This window comes from Pomacea canaliculata, linkage group LG5 (genome assembly GCF_003073045.1).
Source record: "Pomacea canaliculata isolate SZHN2017 linkage group LG5, ASM307304v1, whole genome shotgun sequence".
NCBI lineage: Eukaryota > Metazoa > Mollusca > Gastropoda > Architaenioglossa > Ampullariidae > Pomacea > Pomacea canaliculata.
The window spans coordinates 26,860,463-26,879,228 of NC_037594.1; the positions used below are offsets into that span (position 1 = coordinate 26,860,463).

The window sequence follows — 18,766 nt, forward strand, 5'->3', positions numbered from 1 at the left end:
AACCCCCACCCAAATGTGCGATTAATTTTAGAGATTGTTAAAACACCATAAGTAGAGTTTATTACATAAATTTTACAAAGTTAATGTTTGTTGTGAGAAGTAAGAGTGACTGCAGCAAACCACGACAGGTATAGCGATGCCTTCATGTTGCCATAACCTCAAACTTTCACGGAATTAATCATAATTTTAGAAGTTTTGGATGTGTCTCTTTACTCAACACATCGAACGAACAGCAAGCAGAAGGTAACATCAATGTTTCAGAAAGCTGTCATTGTCCCACAAGTGCCTGTGAAGAGGAAGGTAGAGAAATAATCGAGTGAGACCAATGACGGTGTCATGTCTGCAGAACTCATATTTTTATTTCTGCTTTTGAATTTATTAAAAAATATCTTTAGTCAGTATATGTGTCCACGTTTTTCCAGATATTGTGATCGGTATTCAACCTTTATTAGTAAAAAATGATCACTTTAGTCAGGTCACAGGGAGTCGGAACATTAGAATCCTACTCTTTAAGTCCGAGATGGTCTATAACATTGAAAGATAATTTTAATAAATATTTTAACAATGTTTGAAATCGCTACGAAGATGTTTACCAAAGAATCATTAGTCTGTGGTTCTCTCCACACACTGTCACCGAAAGCAAGCTCTTTACATTTCCGAGTATTTACCAAGACACGTTCTTACTCACTCGTCAAAACCGGAAACTGCTTAAGTAAATAAACACCGCGAGAGGAAGTCGATGGCTGTGGATGTCTGGAGAAGACGAAGACCACAGGCTTTTGTCACTTGGAATATAAAAGCCTTTGAGTGGAAGAAGGAAGTGAATCTTAACATTCGATTATCTTTCCGTTCTTCTTTCTTTCTGTCTCAGGTTGTGTCCCTTGTACGAGCAGCATTGTTCTCATTGTCACATCGCTGACATCGATCACTGAATCAGTGATGCATTCATTCTCTGCCTGCCTCAGCCTCACAGACCCGTGTTACACACAAGTAACTAAGATCACATGTGGATGGCAACAGTGGAAATTGTTCACTCCACAAAACACGATGTAACTGTCGACTGTTGACATCAGTTTCAACATTTGTGAAGATATTCAATAAAATTCTGAGAACATTGTTCGGCTTAGCCCACCTATAACTCTTGAATATTTTGGGACGTAGATACTTATACACTAGCTGTAATAAACCGTGAACAAAGCGGCTTAAACAATTTAAAAGTGTAAGCCACCATTTTGTCGTGTACCATAGTTGTACTTGCTGGAAATATCTCACTTCCGATACAAGTGGTATATATATATACATGAAGACAGTTCAGTTCATCTCAGAACTGACCGAGCTTTTTAATGACTGCCAGTGATATGGGAGATCTGATAGAGTGTAGTTAGGTGGACTGGTCTTCCTCCCATCTGAGGTCCCCCTTCTACTCCTTCATGTTAGTCATCCAGCTTTTTTTCTGTCTGCCACGGGGTGGACTGCCTTCAGAGTAACCTCAGAGGACCTGTCTTGGGCAAAAAGTCGACATGACATGACTGAACCACTTGACTGTAGCCATCAGAGACTCCCGAGGATCCATCAGACAGGTGACTAGGCTGCGCTCGATGTCGCTTGTCCTTTGCTCTGTCAACTAAAGCTTTTCGTCTCAAATTCTCTTGTTCTGTGAGCAAGGTCCACGTTCAGCACCCATGCAACATGATTTCCTTACAAAATCGAACTCGAACCTTTTATTGTTTAAATGAGATCCATTTCAATGGGAGAAGTGAGCAACAACAAACATCCTGATTATAAACTAAAAAGTTAAGTTGATACAATTATGTAAAATATACCACAAGAATATTATCGAACATTATACATTAAAGCTACACCAGTTGAGAATTGTAATTGGGTGTAATCCAGAGGGCATCCATCGATAAAAGTATGTGAGGGGGAAAAAAAAGGAAAAGACATGAATGAGCCTGTCAGCTCGGGATGAGAGGCCCTATAGCTAATCAGCTAGTAGTCAGAACTTGTGTTCTAATACAAATCACATAAAGAAAACATGTTGTGGTAATTGGCCTAACAAGAGACTTGTAGAGACAGAATTTGGTGCAGAAATGGAAGCTTCCGACATCACCCCTGTCGCTGCTATGGTTGTGAGACCAGCATCATCTGCCCACCATCTCAGGAAATTGAGCTTTCTGTAAACCTGTTAATTTCTTCCAGATATTTTTTCTGAACACTTAAGTGAAGATTGAACGCTGCTATGTAAACAAAGGTTCACATTACAAGGGATTAAGATTAGTCAGTGGTTATAATAAGTTGTACCACACATAAACAGTAACTGATTTATGCAAACATAGCTCTGAAAAGAATTGAGAATTAAATCCTGTCGTGGTTCTTTCATGGGGGACACTATCATGGTTTCATTACACACAACAACTACTTCAGACATTGAGAAGAACATAAATTAATCAGTTAAAATATATTTCTAATCTATATAATCTATATTGTCAAAATAACTGGAAAAAGTAATTATGTAAGAAAAGTGCGTAAGATTTGTAAATTTTGATTTCCACACAAACAAGGAATAAAGTTAGCTAAGTACACGTTGACAATGAATGAGTAGCACAATTTAGAAATAATCAGAAACCATACTTAGTGCAAATATCACAGCAGCAGTAAATATTATTTTGTCATATCATTCAGACTGGAATTTAATATTTTGATAGAAATGATTGTAACAATTAAACAAATCAAGGTCCTGTTAGCAGTGATTAGTGGCGAGCTCCGGTGATGTCCATGAGGTGGTGAGCGAGGTTACAATGTACTATGTCTGTGCATGCTGATGAATGGCAAATCTGCTCAGCATTTTTCTAGCTACATAATTAATTTTTAAAGACGTATCTGTATAATGTTTCAACAAAAAAACTATGTTTTTACATGTAGACAGCCCAGCGATAAGCAGATAACAGACAGGTCATCAGTGCGTATCCATACATCACTGACTTGGTCAACGGGACTTCTGGCAACGTTTCTGGTTTACACTTTCAGGTGTTTGTTTCTGCTGTGGAGTAAATAATGAAGCAGACGACAAGCATCGCAGGCGATAACGACAGTAAAGATGGACGAAAGGGTCACAACACAAATCAGTCCAACGGCTTGAGAAGACAGGCGCTGGTCAGGGACACTGGTCTTCTTGCGGACCTGCTGGCTCATCTCTTTAGTCTCCACCTTTAACTCTTTCTGTGCTTCCTTCACTTCCTGCTGGACACTTTCCGGACTCTTTGCAACTGGAAAGTGGCAATTGCAATTGGTGCAGTAATCTATCTCGTCCATATTTTTTTCTTCCTTTTAGAAAAGGAGAGAAACAAAAGAAAGTATGATTTAAACGATAGCTGTTATTTTCATAATAAAAAGATTTAAGAGTATCTTCTTGCTAACGATGCTGAGATATTAATGAATGCAGAATTAATAAAAAGTTTTTTTTTTACTTGAATGTCGGTAATAAATCTTTATTTTTGTGTTGACTGAGCTGGGCTGTAGCTACTTTTCTGTCTTTTACATATTGAAATTATTGTTGTCCACTAAACAAAAGGACGAACTGAAAATTATTAAAAATTAAAGGAGCTAATAAAACTTGCATTTTAAAAATAGAGACAACACAGATAACACTTCTAAATATTTCATGTGTATATATATAGTATCAATAATTTTATAATATACGACATATTGTGGTTTTACTTGGCTTACAGCGTCCCGGCGATGGAGTAGCCAACGAGAGGTAGACGTGGACACGACTGAGTACCGGACACGAAAAAATGTTCGACATACTGATAGGTATCTCTCAGCGATTTCCAGATTACAGTTAATGGATGTTTATCTTAAAAATGTGATGTAGTCACTAACGTAAGACATACCCAAGGCTGCTTGATACCATTGGCAGACTCGTTAAAGTTCTCTTCCGGAATTTCTAGGGAGGTTGCATTCTGTTCAGACTCGTTGAGGGAATCACAGCCAAACTTTGCAACTTCAGACAAGAAAAGCAGCAAAACAAACAAACAAACAAACAAACAAACAAACAAACAAACAAACAAACAAACAAACAAACAAACAAACAAACAAACAAAACAACCCACATAAACGAAAAAAAGACACAACAATAAAAACAGGTTATTGAACTTTTCGTTGTCGATTTTTAAAATTATATTTTTTTTAGTCTGCGTATTTAACACGACCGTTAACTGTAATCATTATTCATAGCACTTGCTGCAGACAGAATACAACTGGCGTAGCTGTCAATAATGTCGCCATGGCTGTCTCTGTAATCAACACAAACAATGTTATTGACAAAACAAAACATCGCGTCATTGAGCTTGCATCTTTTGCTCCTCTGATTACACGAATGCCAGATAACACACTTGCCCCTGCTGACGAAATAGTAACCGCCTAGGAAACGATGAGTTCGTTCCGACACCTAGCATTAGGAAATATTATTGGCATTCTGGACAATCTCTTCTTGTGTGTGCGTGCGTTCGTGTGCGTGTGTGTGTGGTGCAGGAACTCATGTGGGTATATGGACATATGTCTGTACTTATGTTATTTGCATTTTAATTTTCCGTGAGGGTTTATTTGTAATCGTTGATAACTTTTCATAGCTGTCGTTTGATCTATATGACCTTTGAACTCACCCTGTGAAAACACTGGACGATTTTCATCCTCATCACTGTAGACTTCAACTTCGCAAAGCGTGAGGCTACGTCCTGTCTTTGAGATGTTGACATAACGACCCCATATTGACCCCGTGCATGTCAGGTTCTTCAGGTCCTGGGCAGTGCCATTAAAATATAGACATTGCTTGCGTTCATTGTTTCTGTCATTCCAACGATTTACATCGACCGTAAAGTTGGTCAGTCTGTCATCTGGAAAATACATTTAAAGGTGGTCTACAGTATCTGCCATCTGAAAAATACATTTAAAGGTGGTCTACACTCTATAGTAGCTGTTAACTGGAAAATACATTTAAAGGTGGTCTACAGTACTATTTTCCCCATATGCTCTGTGCTTGCCACAGACGTGTGTCTTGTGACACGAGAGCGAAAGAAGAATAAAGAAGGCTGGATAGAATGACTGCTGGTAGAAGTGCGAGAGCTAATAGGCCAGTGGACCGGATTAATCTCAACCCCGTCTAATCAAAAGTATTCATTAGAAACTTACCTTGGGCAGAGAAGTAACCGAGTCACACATTCAAAGGAAAAAATACCGACGAGTCTGTGTCAGGCAACAAAATATCCTGAATTGGGTATCCATTATATATATATATACAATCTGTCTAATTTAATTTAGTGAAACTGTAAAGATTAAACGCAGCCATAAATTTTATTCCATTTGTTTAAAACAATAGTCCCTAATGTTAACCTATGTAAGTTTTCCTCAGTTTACTTACACTCTGACGAGTCTGCAATGGTGATGTATGACACCAGTCTCAGCCTCCCCAAGTCCACCGTCCACCAGTGAGTCTCTGTGACAGGTGATACTGTACGGCTGCACCATGGTCTGCCCTTCACTGAACCATCAACTGCGTATCTTGCTTTAAAGTTCTCAGGTGAATACCAACTTCGCCAGCACTCTGCCTTTAGCGCATAATTTTTTAGCGCTGTGTGGAAAAGGAAGATCGAAAAAATTGTCAGAATGGAAGCAAGTCAACATCAAAATGTTTACAAAATTGCCGGTTTGTCTTTTTTGTCACTGTTGTGCACCGTCTTGAGGGATAGCATAGGATTTAAAAAGAAAACAACCTCTGTGGTAAGCATAAGATGTCTGAAAGTTCCTGTTTAACATTCTCTGTTGCTTTGATACTTACTGTCCACATGTCAGTTCTTACCGTCAGTCTTTATGTGTGAAATTAGTCACATTACACCTCTCAGTCGTCCAAACAATCCAAATAGAACCAAGTGGTATTTTCAAGCAAAGTAATGCTTAATTGGATAAATTAAAATATTTAAAATTCCTTATGGCAAGTACCTTAATGCACACACATACACATAAATAAATAAATACAGAGAAAGAGAAAGGAAAGTGGTGCGCATTTATATGTAGAAATCTGTTCTTATTTCATCCTCACTTATCTCATGTCTCGTGTGTTAAATATCATCACAAGTATTTCTATCTCTATCCTTGACACAAAGAAAACCAAAAATCGAAACTCAACGTCACCTTTGTTCGTACTTGACCTGCCCATGACCCTGACATTACACAGCTCGAGGTCACTGGGTCTGTTCTGACGGATCCGCACGTATCGACCCTTGACGTTGGGGACGTTACACGTGATGTTGACTGTGACGTAGAGACCGTTATGTACCACTTCACGGGTGTTACACCAAACGAAGCAGGCCGTGTCCTGGAAGGTGTTGCATGAAGTTGTCCCGATGTCCACGCTGATTGAATCTGTGAACAGGAGCAGAACACAGGTTAAGGTGCGCGAAAACAGGTGTTATATACTAAGATCAAGTAAAATAAAAGAATAATAACGGTTTAAACATCTGGGTAGGTCGGTAAATAAACAGATAAGTGGAGAGAAAGAGTGGAAGAGAGAAGGAAAGGGGTGGTCGCCTAAAATTAAAAACTGTCTATAAGGGAAAGCTGCTCAGGAAAACTTAATTATACACATAGCGATTTATTGGTTTAAAGATAAATCATTTCAAGAAAACCTGTAAAGGGTGAAGAGGATAATATATACTGAGTTGTGTGTGTTTTACTTACCAGTGTCATTAGTGTCAGCCTCAACTACAACGCTGTTGATGAAGAAGGTTGTGTTCAAGTCCAGCATCCAGACTTTGCGGACGTCGGGGGACATGTCGGAATGTGTGGGAGAACAACAACCAGGCTGGGGAGTCGACTGTGAATAACCTTTAGAGATAAATTTAAGAAAAAGTTATCTTTAGCTAGAAGAGAAGGATTTCCCTGAAACGTGGTTTCCAAATGTCAAATGTCCAAAAGTCAAACGCAAACATTTATAAACAGATATATCATGATCTTCTGTCATAAAAGAAACAATTATTAATTAGAAAAATGTTTGATCAAATAAAGTGACACCTAAATTATGTGTAACCTAAGTGTAAATATAGAATTGTTATTACTTATTATCACTGAAGCAGACTATACAGCAAAAATATCACTTCAAGACAGACTACTAAAAGGGAGAGACAATCGGACATGTTGTTTGGTCATTGTCAGCAGAGCATTGAAAGTTTTATCCCGAACAATTGTCAAGTAAACTTTTTATATTTAATTTAACCTAACTCTACCCATTAAGGAACAACAACAACAACAGCAGCAGCAGCAGCAGCAGCAGCAGCAGCAACAATAACAACAACAACAACAACAACAATAATCACACCTTCTTAGTAACGTTCTTAGAGTGTGAATGGAATTAATAATTATAAATGGAAAGATTTGTTAAATTTAGTTGTAATAAAGAGGTAATAGGTACAGATGAACCAAACCACGTGCTTTTAATTAATAATCTCTTAACTTGCACAATAAAATTGATACTGTGACATATTCTAAAAACCCTTAAACATGAAACATTAAAACATTAAGGTAAACGTTATAATAAGTATGCTTCTCGTTCTGAACAGCCACAAGTAGGACTATCACAATCTCGAGGGTTTCCGAAGGAGCAAATTTAACAAGTAGATAGTTAGTACAAAAATCACACTTACTGTACTTCAGCAAATTGTTCAAGAAAGGAAGTATTAACTGGAATAAGAAAACAACATCCATGGTTCCTTGGATACTTGAGTTTTCCACGACCAGCCTTCTCTAGGTTTGTGTTTGCTTTGTGTTACACCAGAAGATCTCACCATTCACGTGCTTCCTGCAATACAGACACATCCATAGCAGCTAAAGCCTGATGGTGGCTGAGGGTGTTCACAATCTACAAACCAAAAAGCTTCCCTTTCCAGCAACACAAAGGAATAGGAAAAGCAATACATGTTGATATTTGAGAGGATTGTGACAGTTTCATTTTGTTTCAGTGTTTTGTTCTGTGTGAACAGACTTGCCATCTGAGCCCTTGACAGTCAGTTTTGTCAAACAACCTTGGGGATGACATACGCTCGATAAAACTCTCATTGTTCCATACATACCTGTGAAATAGTGAGCAGGTAAAATGAGGAGATCCCAAACACTATGCTCGTATGCAACACCAATTCTTGTCATACTTGCTTTGTAAATTAAAAAAATCTGCGGACATTCAGTGTTTCTCTTTTCAGAGGCATTCTGGGTTGTTTTTATTTGATGATGATCAAGATTAGGCTTTATTATTGAGCTACAATCTTTCTAAAGACAGTGAGTCAGATCAATAGACAATCAGAATGAAAAAAAACCACACAAATCCAAAAATATTTGAAGATGTATTTTCAATGAATATTCTAAAAGAAAACACAATTCATAAAACTTATAAAGAGATAGTTTCAATGTATACACTAACAATAAAAAAAAAAAAGGTGAAATGTCACGTTGACCTGAGATGCAAGGTTCTGAAGTTCTAAATCGTTTGTGACCAAAATTTTGAATGGAAAAGTCTTTTACTTACATTCGTGTCTAAAATGTAGCTCTTCTCTCAGACCTGAGTGCGGCGAGGGAGAGATAAGAAGTGAAGAGACTGGTGTGACAGCATGAAGCTACCAACATGAAATCCCATGACACACCTGTCCATGTTCCATATGACAATTCCGGGCTCTCTTTTTGTCACAAAATTTAAAATACTTCAGAACACAAAAGAGCACTCACATTTTATTGCTTCGAATCCGGTGTTTCAGGATGTTTCATTGTTAAATTGTTAGGCTCACAGAAAATGCCATCCATCAGCCAACGTGGTGCCTGAAATTCATGGGCAGTTCTTTTTTATTCAATGTTGTGGATGTTTGTACAGCATTAGCTTCAAGCACGACCTGCAAATATGCATGTCAAAATAAAATTTATAAAATAGACACAATATGAAGGTCCAAAATATGGCTTCTACAGACGAGATAAATCGTGTTCCAAGACAATGATGCCAAGATAGTTATTCAACACAGTTGACAGACAGACAGACAGACAGACAGACAGACAGACAGACAGACAGACAGACAGACAATGAAAAGAAGGGGACAGCGTATCTTCTGTTTCTCGATCAATGGATATCTACCCGAGAGGTTTACCACTCGTGGCAGTATTGTCGCACTTTATTTATATGCATTTTTTTTATTTAACTGCACTCAAGCCTTTGCTCGTTGTTTCTAAACTTCGATCGACATTTTATTGCATGGCACCATTAACCGTGTGTAGTGTCCGTGAAAACAGCAGATATTCTTTCGTTTGTAAAAAGCAAGCAGCGCTGGATCCAAACCCTCTCCCAACCCCAACAAACAGTTCAACGCTGAACTACGCACACATCGAGCTACAAAAAAACAACAACAAAAAAAAAAAAAAAAAAAAAACAACAACAACAAACAAACAAAACAAACAAACAAAAACAAAACAAAACGAAACCAAAAATCCCCCCAAAAAACCCCAACCCATCCAAAGATCTTATCAACAACATCATCAACAACACAAAGAGATTTAAAAAAAAGGTGCAATGAAAACTTCACAAGAATCGACTCAAAATGACAAAACCAAAATTTATGCCGACCACCTTGCTGTCAATAAGTTCGTGTCATGCTGTTGACGGCGGTGTTGACAAACATATACTAAAGGCAGTGGACACAGACTCTATCTCATTTCACCTTTTGTACCTTCCTTCATGTCAGGGACGCGTTCACTTCACACTTTCATACACCGTCACACATCACTCGAACTCACTGACGGCCATCGTCCCCACACGTGTTCTTTTCACACAGATATCACAGAGATTTGTCGTGGGCAAACAAGATTTATATAATTCAACATTTAACATTAAACACATACAATATTGAAAATCATGTACGGTGTAACATCGGTATAAATGTCTTTTGCGGCGTCATTCAGTTAAGTTGATCGTCCGTTTTTCTTTCGAAAAGTTCTCAAATTGCTACTTATAGTTTGGCTTCTGGTATGTGAACTTATTCATACTTCCACGCTGTCCGAAGCGATCGCCCAAGAATAAACTTTCTGGTAAAATCCTCCCTGAATTTCACATATACTATACTGCATCCCAATGTTAATGATCGTAGTCACTCTCCTTTTCTGATTACACATTAAACAACGATAAGTGTTTTTCCTTTACGTCATGTCCTTTCTTAAAATCCACAGTTGTAGTCTTCTTATGTTCTCCGTCTTAACAGAGTCGTACAATGACTAGTTTGACAGTTCTTCTCTTCTTGAAAACTCTCACAATTTTCAGTTCTTATAAGGGGTAGATGCTTTCTTGGCCGACATGTAGGTGGCGACCACAAATAAATATTCTGGAACAACACACACGTTCCCAAAACGGACAATCCATACACTCTGTCCGCTCCTTGTCCTTTCTCCAAGCCGTCTCTGTATCCACACGTACAGTCAGCTCTCTCCTCAGTTTTCCGCCCGTCCTCTCTCCCAAAAATCTTCTCCGTCGTCTGCTGTCTTCCAAATTATTTTCACTCCCACTACAATCTAAAATTACGTCATAAAATGACGTCGGGTTCTGATGACGCAGCAAAAACACTCATATACTGGTAAGGGCAATAATCTCTGACTAACAACAGACAGGGGCAACAACCCCCTGTTCCTAACACTGCAACTTATCAGTTTCGGGTGAACAGCAGAGAGGACAAGGGAGAGTTTTCCAGTCACAGGCCCAGCAACCAGGTCTTTATATACAGTATATATAAAAGGACATTTTTGGACACTTTCAGCTAGGAGCGGGACCTGGAGCAGAATTGTGAGAGCCGACTGTTGATGGACATTTGTATGGACTGCTCTCTCTACAGGCTTTGTCGTATTAATTCTTCTTCTCTCTCTGTTTCTTTGTCTCCGTCTCCCACTTCTCCATCTACGCCCGCCATTACAAGGTCCCCAACTGTCTTCCCGTCCACCCTGTCAGCGCGTGGACACGTGACCCTGCTGTACCCCGGGTGCGGCGAAGCCTTCCTGAGCAGCAAGTTGGTCACGTGGACCCCTGCTCCCTGTCTTTAATTAGACAAAAAACTAGACTAACTGATCTCAGCACGAAAATGGTCAATGATTGACAGAACTGCACCATTGTGACTCTAGTTATAACAATGGAAATCTGATTCTTTTGTGGCTGGCACACCACAAGAAAAAGGAAAATCTTTTTGTGGGTAAAAAATCATGGCAGGTCATAAATAAATCACATCGTGCTCAACTAGTGTGACACAAAACGTATTTCGTATCAAGCGTGGTGTTTCATTTCTGAAACTTGTCTCCTGTAAAGGAACCAGTTTTGTCTTTTTCTCGGTGATGCCCTTGGGGTGTTCCTGGGTGTTCCTGGTCTCCTCGAGACGGACTTCCAGTCTCTATCACGCAGATGAGGAAAGAGATGATTTTCTGTTAGTCCGCGGCTGAGTCGCCTCTTCCTACACATGGTGTGTCCCTGGTCGCCCTTTGATGCTGGACCGATTGAGGGAAGTTCGCAGGTACTAAAACTATCCCACCCCGCCTTGGCCATCCTGTCCTGTCATTAGCAGGAGATGTGGCAACTCGACAAGTTTATGGCTGGTGGTCTAAACTCTGACCAAACTTTGCTAAAAGTAGAAAATATGTTTTCTACAATTGTGAAGGTATTTTTCAGGGTGATGATTCGAACAGGAGGTTTAGACAAGGGCTACACCGGCAGTATGATGCAGTTGTTGGATGCCGAAGGTGGTCGAGACAAGGGAGACAAGGGAGACAAGGGAGACAACAGCGAGAAGAGATGGCAGGAGGTCGGTGGTTCTCACTGACTTCCACCATCTGTCTCCTGTTCTATGGTAAGTGCACTGTATGGGTGAGTTGAGTATCTTTGTATTGCTTACCGGACCTTTCTAACACGAGCACCCTTCTCTGCAAAATATACAGCAGACGACAATAAAAAGCATGTGATGTACATTGACCGGCTGAAATGAAGTTTGGGTAAAGTAAAATGTCTTGACATATCTTCACACAAAAGTACTGAATACACATTTTGATGCAGTTTATTTTCAATTGTTTTTAATCGAATTGTCTAAAGCTCTAATGATCTTCCTATTTTGTAAAGTTACCGATCGCTTGCAATTACGAGAATACTCTAGATTGTAATTTGTAAACACTCGAGCTAATTAATATATAGTGAATTTTTAAAAAAAGTTTATTTATTTACATGTCTTTATGTCTTTAAAATGTCTTTCGAAATGAAGATACACTGAGGTTTTCGCACTGTATCTTCATTTCGAAGGTTGCTCGAGACTTGGTGTGTGTGCCGACTGCTGTTATCTCGCTCAACTCTCGCTAAATACAACATACGAGACTTTGTGTGGCCAACTATCAACGCTTGGTCTGCCGACACCTCTGGTGATGGATTTGAATGAAACATTCTTCATCAATCACATCATGATAGAAACAGCGACAGAAAGTTATGGTAAGACGCGCACACACACACAAACACAAACACAAACACAAACACAAACACAAACACAAACACAAACACAAAGAAGATCAAGAAAGTCTTTAGAAGAAGAAGCCTTGTTTTCTCTGGGAAGGAAAATACAACAGACTCAAGAAATCAGTAGTCTGTAAACCTATCAGTGAAGGAGGGTTTTAAGTATGTGACTTCTACTCCTTGATATCAACAATAAAAATTAAGTGGCTGACAAGAACTGATGAAGATAACAGGTTAACAAGGACTATTTAGGAATTTATTCTCTACTAAAAACTTAAAGTTGGGGGCTGAGTATACCAATGTTATTATGCACAAAGTTCAAAACCTTTTTTGGAAAGATGTGGCTAAACATAATAAAAATTTTCTAATAATTACCTCCCCCAATCATCAGATGATTTCGTGTGGCAATTATACATTACAATAGGAATACAGTTAGAGCACGAACTCTATGTCCATGGTTAGAGATGGAAGGTATATCAAGGTAAGGTAAATGCAAATATCACACAAGTTGAAGACCTAGTGAGTAAACAATCAGATATATCCTTTTAAGAAGTGCAAAGAAAATATTCAACACATTTTCTATGATGTGAGGGGATAACACATGCTATCAGACATTATTAAAACTAGATAGGATGTTTACTGACAAGCAAGGTCTTGCACTTTGTGTAAATAATTATAATTTAATTTATGAAAGTCATACAGGATAACAAAATATATATATTTCAATGAACGTCGTTTGGAAAAATTTGTCTTTTCATAACATGTTTAGAAAACATTGCAGTTATTTTCTTTCTCTTCTCTCAAACACTCCGTTTTATTACCTCAGAGCAGCGTGCAGGTCAAAGTTCACATCTAACGTTTGTGCGCAGATTCCATTGACGTAGACATTGGGACTACGTCCTGTGGCTCCTTCGACGACAACAAATGTTACATCACGTGCTCATTGCGCCATGTTGTTCAGAATAGTTCATGCTACGTGACGATGAACGTCACGTGTGACGTGGACAACGTAAAAGGGCGTTACGTGCGAATACGTCCTAATAACGACTATGCTCTGGTGGTCTGTGACGTAAATATCACGGGCTTTCCGGATCGGGACAAAGGTTACGTATGTTGTTATCTAGAACTGTGACGACATATTTTGTCTTATTTTTGCAATAGTTTTGCCCAGCGAGTCACGAGGCCACATGGAAGCTGGTTATGTGTTGCTAAAAAAATTCTTTACTATTTCATGCAGACAAATACAACTAAATTGTAACCTACTGAGTAGTATTCATGTCCTTTGCCGATAATTTCTATTACTAAGATCGTTTGAGCATGTGATTGTATTATTGGTGTGAGAATAATATATAGAGAGACATGTGTATGTAGTATGTCTATGTAGTGAATGCGATCACTATTAATTAGGATTTGAGTACTATGACCAATTTCTGAGGACTTTAAAGTGACAAATCATTTATTTTCTTTGTTAGTGTTGAAAAATTTTGCGCTACGTGCACAGAGCAGTCAAAGCGCAACATACCTTAACTGGACACCCAACAGGGCGGTTGACGGCAACAGGAATGGTGTAATGAATCAGCAGTCGTGCACTCACACAGATCCCCCGAGCAAAGACAACACCCAGCACATCCACTGGTGGCAGGTGGACCTCGGCAAGCTGATACTTGTGTCATACATCATCATCGCCAACCGCGTGGACTGCTGCCGTGAGTAGAGATCTTATAACACGTGGACAGTGAGGAAGAATTCAGTCAGAGGAAAACACGTGGTCATACAGGCATTTGTGTAAAGTAAGTTTAGTGCCAGGTGTAGGTTTTAACCCCGAGTGTAGTGTGTTTCAGGTTACCGGGATCATTGCTGCGTGCGTGGGTGTGTTCCAGCTCTCAGACTGGCCAACTTCACCGTGGAGCTGGGGCGTCTGGAGTCCAACCGCAGCATCAACTACACGGTGTGTCGTTACTTTGACGGCGTTGCTGGACAGTTAACCAACCTGACGTGTACCCGGTCCATCTGGGGTCAGTTTGTCCGCATATCATTGATAGGGGAGACTCTCACACTGTGTGAAGTGGAGGTTTATGGCGACACCGATGACAAACAACTTACGGGTGAGGTTGCACCACAACGTTTTGATAACCTCAAATGATAAGTAAGGATCCTCCTCCTCCTTCTCTTACTCCTCCTTCTCTTCCTCCTCCTCCTCCTCCTCCTCCTCCTCATCATCATCATCATCAATTGTAATGTTTTTTGGTGGTGAACACAGATCCTGGTTTTTCTCAATCTACCTTTGCCCTTTTCCTTCCATCTTTCTGCATGTCTCATTGTCTAGCCCAGGGATGCCCAACCTACGGCCCGCGGGCCATATCCGGCCCGCGACGCGGTGCCATCCGGCCCGCGAAACTTCTGCCCACAGTGCAGGAAATCGGCATGTTAGTAATAAAAAAAAACCCGAAAAAAACGAAAAAAGGGAAGAAGAAGTATTTGTCCCCACGTAGGGGCGTTTCCCAATGTTTTTTTCGATGGACGAACATTTCGATTCAGTGCTCCGACTTGGTGTCTCTACGATGAGGCCGGACATTTAGAAGTTGGTTTCGGGAAAACAACTTCAAATATCCCACTAATTACTACATAATTAATGGTAAGTACAACTTGTTTCTAATAAAAATGGTATCTGCTCTATTTTTTTCTTTTTTGTATTTTTGCGGTGAAGTGGCCCGCGACACTGCTGTCCGAAATGGATATGGCCCGCAGGCTGAAAAAGGTTGGGCATCACTGCTCTAGCCTATCTCTGTCTGATTTTAAAGCTAAGTGCATGCATCAGAAAGCTTGCTAACAACTTGTTAAGCGAAATATTATGCTGCTCACGTGAGCTGCTGTCCACAGAGATGTCACTCATCCCGACCGACTTCAGATGTGACCTTAGCCTGAGTACCTCACTGGTAACGCAGAAAATCACAACAGCAACGGCAACATCCACCGTGCCTACGACTGAAGCAACAATCTTCCAAATGATTTCAAAAAACACCTCTAAAGCTGTTGTGTCAACAGAGAATCCACTAGTCTCGTCTGAAGCTAAAGTGTCAACAAGGAATCTACAAATCTCGTCTGAAGCTAAAGTGTCAACAGTGAATTCAGAAGTTATGAGTGAAGCTAAAGTGTCAACAGTGAATCCACAAGTCTCGTCTGAAGCTAAAGTGTCAACAGTGAATTCAGAAGTTATGAGTGAAGCTAAAGTGTCAACAGTGAATCCACAAGTCTCGTCTGAAGCTAAAGTGTCAACAGTGAATTCAGAAATTATGAGTGAAGCTAAAGTGTCAACAGTGAATCCACAAGTCTCGTCTGAAGCTAAAGTGTTAACAGTAAATCCACAAGTCACGTATGAAGCTAACGTGTCAACAGTGAATCCACAAATCTTATCTGAAGCTCAAGTGTCAATAGTGAATCCACAATTCTCGTCTGAAGCTGAAGTGTCAACAGTGAATTCACAAATCCTATCTGAAAATAAAGTGTCAACTGTGAATCCACAAGTCTCGTCTGAAGCTAAAGTGTCAACAGTGAATCCACAATTCTCGTCTGAAGCTAAAGTGTCAACAGTGAATCCACAAGTCTTGTCTGAAGCTAAAGTGTCAACAGTGAATCCACAAGTCTCGTCTGAAGCTAAAGTGTCAACTGTGAATCCAAAAGTCTCGTCTGAAGCTAAAGTGTCAACAGTGCATCCACAATTCTCGTCTGAAGCTAAAGTGTCAACAGTGAATCCACAAATCCTATCTGAAGCTAAAGTGTCAACAGTGAATCCACAAGTCTGGTCGGAAGCTAAAGTGTCAACAGTGAATCCACAAGTCTGGTCTGAAGCTAAAGTGTCAACAGTGAATCCAGAAGCTGTGACTGAAGCTAAAGTGTCAACAGAGAATCCACAAGCTATGACTGAAGCTAAAGTGTCAACAGAGAATCTACAAGTCTCGTCTGAAGCTAAAGTGTCAACAGTGAATCCAGAAGCTGTGACTGAAGCTAAAGTGTCAACAGTGAATCCAGAAGCTGTGACTGAAGCTAAAGTGTCAAAAGTGAATCCAGAAGCTGTGACTGAAGCTAAAGTGTCAACAGTGAATCCAGAAGCTGTGACTGAAGCAAAGCCGTCCCCGGAGCGAGTAAGTGTCAAAGTCATAAGGTAGTGGATTAAAGATAAAGACGTCTTGACTAAAAGAAACTGCACAATAAATTAATCAGTTTAAAGAAATCTACAATGTACTAAACATACAGAATACAATTATGAACTGACCCGTGTCTAATGTATTTACCTGTAAAATCTAAACATCTGATAAAATAACAAAAACATTTAGTAAAAGAGAATTACTCTTTGCTTCTATGAAATTAGAAATAATAGATAGACATTATGTGTGCGCCTCTTTTACATGCACGAGTAGAGAGAAATAAAAGAGAAAAAGAAAGAAATACATTTTTTTCAGAACTTTACCTCTGAGATCCCCGTGAAACACAACTGCTTGTGTAGCTGTTGGAATGCCATGAGTAAGAAGAATCCAGAAGAGGTTCAGGAGGAAATGTCGCAGACAGCTCAGACACTAAAGGTGAAGTCGTCCGACTTGAGCCAACAGGTCCGCAAAAAATCCAGTGTACCTGACCCCCGCCTGTCGTCTACTCTCATGGGTGTCGTCAGCGGCATAGCCCTGTCCTCAATCTTTGGTGCCATTGTCCTGTGTGACCTTTGTCGTCTCTGTCACAAAACTGAAAGAAAACCGAGCAAGAAAGTAAAACACAGGAAAGGGAACTGCATGGCCCGAGAACTGCGACCTTTCTTGAAACTGGAAACAGAAACTAGAGTAGGCACTTCTTGTTAAAGTCATTTAATGAAATACTAGCGTGGGTCCGCTACAGTGCTTGCAATATAATCAAATGGTTGTATACTGAGAATTTCTTTGTCTTTTGAGCTTGATGTTTTACTAGACAGGCTGAATTCACTTCGCCCAAATTAATTTTTGACGCTTTTTCAGCTGGAATTTTATTGCCAACACTCAATTTTTCAAGTTTATCATTTTTTTAAAGAGAAATGAAGCAGTAAAATATTTGTGCTTGCCTTGCTCCTTTCCTAACTTGACAGGTTGACAGTTCTTGTTTAGCAACACACGAGCAACGTTTGGAGTGAAGCGGGAGGTAACAGTTGTGGTAGTCCTAGCTGGCAAGAGGCTTTCTTGCTCCCTTAATCGTGCCTCCTTCCCTGCATATTTCTTGTTGTGAAATTTATATTTTTTTAGCCAGAGTAATTTCTTAAGGCGTAAAAAAATAATAATAAAAAAACAAGTGTTGGGACATGTACCTTACTGAAATATACTCCATGATCGAACCAAACATGACAGGAATAGTGTATTGGAAATTTAAAATCGCTGAATATTTTCGCCATTTAAAAACAAAATTGACTGAAAAACTATTTTATTACGCGTAAAAGCTGGAAAACAGAAACTACAGAGATGTACATGATAGATTATGTGGATGTTCTTTTATTGTCCATGTCGAATCGTTTCTACTACTAATATTTAATTTGTAAAACAGATTTCTCGCTGTGGAGGCGAGCTCAGAATACGTGGCAGACCATAGAGAGGTCATTGTTGTCTCTCATGTAAATAAACTGGTCCTACTTATTGAGTGAACGTTGTTTGCAAAACGTTCTCTCTTTGTTTGTATAGTAGATATGTATGGGTATATAATTATATCTGGTGTTTCGAACTGTATAGATGTAAAGGGCCGGATGTCTTTTGTGAAGTAGCTGGAGAAAGGCAATTAAAGTTTGAAGTCGACACAGCCGAAACGCAGATCTCAAATCTAACCCTTGAGCAAATGACGTAAGGTGATGTGACGTCAAAATAAGGTGACGACAAAAAGGTGACGACAAACGGAGGACGTAAAAGAAATTGGGAGACAGCAGACGACAGATGATCGGGAAAGAAGACATGCGACGCAGTCGTGGCCATTGTTTCTATCCCGTGCATTAAAGGGTTGTGCTCCAGCTGACAGTTCCTGCCTTTTTGGTTTGAGTGTTGGACTGTTGTTGTCAGTCCACAACCCCTCCCACCACTTGGCTACATATACATTACATATACATTACATTTAAAAATAAAGAAATACCAATCATGCAGAGAAGAAACAGAAATGTTTATCCATGTGCTGTGTGTTTTCAAACCCCTCAAATCATTGTCACTCCCCATG

At 39.6% G+C, this 18,766-nt stretch overlaps 2 protein-coding genes across 2 annotated transcripts; one reads left to right on the forward strand and one right to left on the reverse strand.

Annotated features, from left to right (window-relative positions):
- Window positions 1-1,515: 1,515 nt before the first annotated feature.
- LOC112565265 lies at window positions 1,516-8,924 on the reverse strand. The gene is made up of 8 exons (XM_025240629.1): window positions 8,573-8,924; window positions 7,698-7,852; window positions 6,736-6,882; window positions 6,190-6,420; window positions 5,420-5,629; window positions 4,665-4,895; window positions 3,894-4,003; window positions 1,516-3,324 (listed from the first exon to the last, which is right to left on the reverse strand). Exons 2-8 carry the CDS (start codon window positions 7,756-7,758, stop codon window positions 3,016-3,018), a joined length of 1,299 nt encoding a protein of 432 aa, XP_025096414.1. The 5' UTR covers window positions 7,759-7,852; window positions 8,573-8,924; the 3' UTR covers window positions 1,516-3,015.
- Window positions 8,925-10,697: 1,773 nt separating this feature from the next.
- Window positions 10,698-18,183, forward strand: LOC112565454. The gene is made up of 8 exons (XM_025240932.1): window positions 10,698-10,785; window positions 11,729-11,906; window positions 12,350-12,532; window positions 13,423-13,656; window positions 14,026-14,259; window positions 14,434-14,658; window positions 15,434-16,695; window positions 17,014-18,183. Exons 2-8 carry the CDS (start codon window positions 11,852-11,854, stop codon window positions 17,401-17,403), a joined length of 2,583 nt encoding a protein of 860 aa, XP_025096717.1. The 5' UTR covers window positions 10,698-10,785; window positions 11,729-11,851; the 3' UTR covers window positions 17,404-18,183.
- The last annotated feature ends 583 nt before the right edge of the window (window positions 18,184-18,766 follow it).